The sequence below is a fragment of the Physcomitrium patens genome, chromosome 12 (assembly GCF_059467195.1).
Source record: "Physcomitrium patens ecotype Gransden chromosome 12, ASM5946719v1, whole genome shotgun sequence".
In the NCBI taxonomy this organism is placed as follows: domain Eukaryota; kingdom Viridiplantae; phylum Streptophyta; class Bryopsida; order Funariales; family Funariaceae; genus Physcomitrium; species Physcomitrium patens.
In genome coordinates, this window is record NC_143421.1 from 16,202,084 (window position 1) to 16,207,564 (window position 5,481).

General features: G+C 42.0%; 1 protein-coding gene across 8 annotated transcripts; it reads left to right on the forward strand.

Moving 5' to 3' along the window:
- Positions 1–264: 264 nt before the first annotated feature.
- On the forward strand, positions 265–3,295 carry LOC112289810 (uncharacterized). 8 transcript variants are annotated; one of them, XM_090255037.1, is made up of 4 exons: positions 291–672; positions 831–905; positions 1,107–1,325; positions 1,763–3,295. In XM_090255037.1, the coding sequence occupies exon 4, from the start codon at positions 1,848–1,850 to the stop codon at positions 2,847–2,849; it is 1,002 nt and encodes a 333-aa protein (XP_090111163.1). In that variant the 5' UTR covers positions 291–672; positions 831–905; positions 1,107–1,325; positions 1,763–1,847; the 3' UTR covers positions 2,850–3,295. The 8 variants fall into 8 exon arrangements, with proteins under 8 accessions (XP_090111160.1, XP_024391188.1, XP_090111163.1 ...); XM_090255039.1 differs by having other exon boundaries at positions 318–672; positions 1,119–1,325; XM_024535420.3 differs by lacking the exon at positions 831–905 and having other exon boundaries at positions 268–672; positions 910–1,325.
- Positions 3,296–5,481: the final 2,186 nt, after the last annotated feature.

Below are 5,481 nucleotides of genomic sequence, written 5' to 3' on the forward strand. Positions count from 1 at the left end.
TAAAAAAATGATTTGGGTAGTCGACCTTAGTGTTAGAGTCGTGGGATGAAGGACAGTACAGACAGTAACCAGTTCACACGAAGCGAATGGGTCAGAGGATGGAAGAATGGGGTCCATTCGGAGTGCAGGATATTTTGGACCTACTGAAGCCCCCTTGTGGGAATTGGACAGAGGATTTGCGGCTTAAGCGGGCCCTACCTACGCAAGTTCAAAGACGCTCTGTACAGAAAACGCGGAACAAACACAAACAGAGGCGGGTGTTGTCAGGTACCCGGCAATAGGTTCCTTCATTTTGTCGGTAAGGGTGTTTTATGAGCAACATCTTTCTGCTCCGTGGAACACAGGAGGTTGCCAATCCAGCGGTGAACACCCTAGACTTGACTGAGCTTTCTCCTCGATGAGCGGGAGTGCAGTGGTGAAGTTCCGAAGTGTTCTTTTCTTGATGGAATAGGCTGGGAAAGGTTGCGGTGGAGGGACACCGGTACAGACAGGCGGAGGCGATCTTAGCATCTAGTCCTCCAGCAGCGGATCATTACGACGAAGAATAGCCAAACCGGAGCTTGTGCGAGCACCCGTGCGTGCGGGTGCTGGTGCTGGTTGGGTGCGGAAGATGTATATGGGTGCAAACTGTTACTCCTCCACCATGCTTGCTCATCTCTCTTTGTGCCTCAGGTATCCACTCCATAATGATAACTATTGGTTGATGCCGAAGTCTCTATCTTCACCTCTGTCTACGCTCCTCGTGCCACCCCCTCCTTGTCCAAACCAAGTAAACTTACTATGCGTGAGCCTCTGCTTGGTTTTGAATATCTCTCGTTTCATGGTACCAGAGATGAAGGTGACGACTGTTCCGTTCTAGAATTCATTGCCCGCAAATCGTCGTTAACGTGAACTACTTGGCCCTGGTAGGTGTGGCGCAGAATAGGAAGTTTGTGGAGTTGTAAGCTGTGACCTCTTCAGCATTTGTAGCATTAAATTCGCTGCTTGTAGTGGAATGTGCAGGTTTTGTTTGTGCTTACGCGTTCTTTTGGTTTTGAGTGATATTTATTTTTTTTCTCTTTTTCAGTATCCTTGGTGTGCGCCGTAAGGTGTGGTTTTGTTTTAAGGTGGCCTTGCAGTGCAGAAGACCCGCGCTGGGGACTGAGATTTTGTCACTGTGATACAAAAGAGTGAGGGTATGGAGAGGATGAGCGTTGCCAGTTGCGCATAGTGGGTTTTGAGCTATCACAAGCATCATTCTTATTCCGCGATGAGTCTTTATTGAGTCTCTTTTGACGATCTGATGGCAAGGCGAGGGAGTGGCGGAAGACCAAAATCCTGAACAGGTCAGAAACCTGCCCACCATTCATCTGGAGCTCGTTATGTTACAGTTCTTTTTAGGGCTCTAGAAATGCTTAAAGTATCTGAAACGGACTTCATGCAAATATAACTTATAAATATTAAAACCCTGGAAACAATGGGTCTCAGCATTCTAGGCAATCGATGTTCACTGTACAAGTGTAGAATTTTTGGCTTGGAGGGCGAGGACATGGGCCTCTAGACGGGTCGATGCCGGTATTCCTTCGAAGGGCTAATTTTAGGTTGCAATGGCTGAAGAATCTGCCACCTCAAATGACCCCCCCCCCCCCCCCCCCCCCCCAGGCAAGGTTGCCAGTTTTATTCTGTAGTAGAAAATGGTGTGGTGCTTAGAATATGGTCGATGAATTTGGGCATTTGTGGTTGTTGGAATAATGTGCTGATCTTGCTCTGAAGAATTATGCAGACATCCTCTTGGGTGAATTGATTGTTACGACTACCGGCAATTTGGGATAATAAAACGCGGAGAGAGGTATTTTCCTCCCGCAGAGATGGACGACGCAAATTCAGTGTATGTTGGGGGGCTTTCTTACGAAAGCACCGAAGATACAGTGAGAAAACATTTCATGACGTTCGGCGAGGTTTTGTCGGTCAAGATTGTGCATGATAAGATGAGTGGGGAGTCTCGCGGCTTCGGATTCGTCACATTTGCTAACCAGAGATCGGCCAGCATGGCCATCAGCGATGGGGATGGAGTGCAAATCGAAGGCCGCTGCATACGCGTCAACCAGGTACGGAAGAACAAAGGATTCTACGAACGCACCTTTAAGTTCCGGGACAGAAGAGAGCGGTCTCGGCGACAAGAGTCGCCGCCGTTTCGTGAGCGACTGCGCCACCGCACTAGATCCCCAATTTTGCTACGTAGTCGCTCGCACCCACCATTGTATTCTAGCGAATTCAAAATGACCAGTCCAAATTCGAGCGCTGGAGGTTACAATACCTCCGAGCCCGAAGAACGTGCAGGAGCAGGGAGCTCCGTCTCACCCCAGAGCTCCGAGGGCGGCACACGGAAGGAGTCCGTGTACAAGGGAGGAAATTCCAATTCCAAGCTGAGATCCCGGATCGCCACTGCCAAGGGAGAGGGCGGAGTCAGGCGTTTACAAGAAGAGCTCGAGGCAACCAGAGAGCACCGGCGAGGACTGGAGGAGAAAGTGGCCCACCTCAAGGGCGTGGTGGAGAGGGCCGATGTCACCATAGCCGCTCTCAAATCCAAGTCACACAAACTGGAGGAATCCTTGGCGAGTGCTCAAAACTTGGTATCCCAGCGTAGCTTCCAGCTGAAGAGACTGCAGACGAGCGTCTTCCACTTCAAGCTTGCCGTGGAGAGGCTCACCAGCAGCGAGAAGGAGATGAAGGACCTAGCTGCTTTGACATCTCTGGAGGTGGACGAGCACCCTAGGACTACCACAGACACACTTCTTGTTTACGATTACGCTGCAGAGGACGAGTTAAACCACGAGAGCGAGGAAAATAATCACAACAACGCTGCCTAATGTTTCCCATACACCATGTTGTTGAAGCGCGCTCAAGTGGGTATTAACATCAAATGTGTTTCAACGCACCTGCAACGACTATTACTCTGATTGCCCAATCATGAGGCATGGTGCAACGAGGAGTCTGGCGCAACGACGAAGAAACCAACTTAGCAGGGCGTCCTTTCACTGCTTCTTCTCCTCCGTCCCTTTTCTTTCGTGCATTATCGACACAGATGAAGGGGCTTGATATCTAGTCATGTGGTGTCTGATGGGGTGGTTGCTTCAAAGTTGTATAGCTAATGAGCGCTGTTACCAAGGAAGATCCTTTCTCCTGCTTCTATTCTCAACAACTCGGAGGCTCCCGGCTCGCAGGGTGTGGATTGTGCCGAAAGAGTGATCAGGCGCTTTGGATTGTTCGACTCTAGGAGATGATTCCATACTAATTTGTACATCTTACTTCTTTACCGATGTGTATTTCAGCTGTGATGGCTATGGTCGTCTCAATCATGAGGAGGCATGAATGTTCTTATTTGCGGTTAAACCTTTGAATCTTTGGCATCCTGGTGGATAATAGCAATATTAGTCATGCAAAAATTCGTGGATCTATGGTACTGCAAAGTAATGCATTACCGTATCATGATTGAGTGTTGGACTTTCAGTAATTTATGAAGTGGCGCAGCTGGGTTAGATCGTATCATGGATTTTTGAAGTCATATTTCTTGTTTAGAATATGCGTACGCAAATTAAACTACGACGTTACGAGTTGTGGATCTTAGACTTACGGTAAGTTCTTCAAAGGGAATGTGTGTTTGAGGTCATTGTGTCTTTGCTTAAGGATGTAGCATTGAAAAGAAAGTGCCGTGTACTGCTATTACCGATCCTGGGGTCAAGCTCTCTTAATTGCGTGCATGAGTTAGTTTGACAACCAAAGAAATAAACTGTTGTATAAGGAAAAAATAAGGAATGTCGAGGATCTCTGAAGCTGCAAACCAGGTGGAACTGTTGTTGTGAGATGGTATCGAGTGTGGTTTGATTGTTGCAAGTAAAATCAGCTGGGTCATTTCAAAAATCTAACTGGATGAGTTTTTATTCACCGAAGCTGCCTACTCCTTAAAAAAACTCATCTTTCGTTGACAGTTGAAGGATATTCTTTCCACACCACATCTCCCTTCCCTCTCAGTTCTAAAAGAATTTTAAGCCACGATATTTCAGTGAAGCTCATCAACTCATTCGAAAGATGATATCAAATCATGATAAACCTGCACTGCTGTGGCGCAATCTCTCTCAGCTTTGCTTGCAGATGCAGGTTCCTCGATCACTGAAGCCATCAGAACTCTCTATTTCACGCAATCTGCACAAACAGAAGCACTCGCTGCAATGTGATGGGCAACGTCTGCATCCTGTATGACCATTCGTTATCTTCATGGAAGCTGGGCCTGAAATGCAGATCGACTATGTAGATCCTGCACTTAGATTTGTTTATATTGTTGTTTAGCAGCAAAATATGAAGGTTTTCTGCCTTCAGAGGTGGAGCCAGAACCTCATCAATTTGAGCAAATAGTGAGACTCTGACAGTTGAAAAAAGCTGCGCAACATTTTTTGGCAATAGTTTCATGTAAGTAAAACTGGGGGATGTGTAGTTCCTTGTGTATTGGAGAATAATACTTTTTGAATATGTTTCTGTAATTTTATTCTTTGAAAACCAACCTGTTTATTAGTTGGATTTAGTATATTTCAAATCCAACTAATTTTTCAAGTTTAAAGAAAAATCATGTACTATTATTTAAAATTATATAATGATGTATTTTTATTCTATTTTAAATCTCCTGTTACAACTTGTATTCAATGTTTTCTACAATTATTTTTAACATAAAAACAGTAATACACAATCAATGATATTATTGAACTCATATTAGGATTCATAGGACTTCTAGCAATCTAAGACACTTTAGTAATCCACTAATTTATTTATTTAATTTTATATCTATATATATATTTATGATCAGATCTTGTTGTAATAATATTGTTTACAAACTCTTACATATTACAAAGTCGTTTCATTTAATTAAAAACAGAAAACAACACTTGTGAAATGTTTTGTACTATTTGTCATGATTTTTATTCATATTTCAACACACACACACATATATATATATATATATATATATATATATATATATTACATTATATTTATCTTAAAATTATTATAATTTGTTGATTTTAAAATTTTAAAAGAATTTTAGATATAATTATATTTTTATTTTTTCAAATAAAATACTAATTCATAGTTTTATTAATGTGTAATCTATTCATCTCAAATAAATTATGTTCTTTTATTTATTTTTAAATATAGTGAATAAAAAATATTTTTTTTAAGTATTATTAATTCTACTTAGTATCAATTATTATTTAAAATATATCTTGATTATTTTTCTAAATTAAATAAAATAAAAATTTTGATTTTTTTTTTTTTTTTTTTACTTTATAAGTTTTTTCAATAATACAAACCACAACAACATTCTAAAAATGTCTATATATTCTTATATCACCAAAAAATAGAATGTGGACAACCTTTAAAGGAATGGATATAAAATTGAGATTAGAATGGCTATTGCAAAATGGAAAAGGACTAGGAAGTCTTGAACCAAGA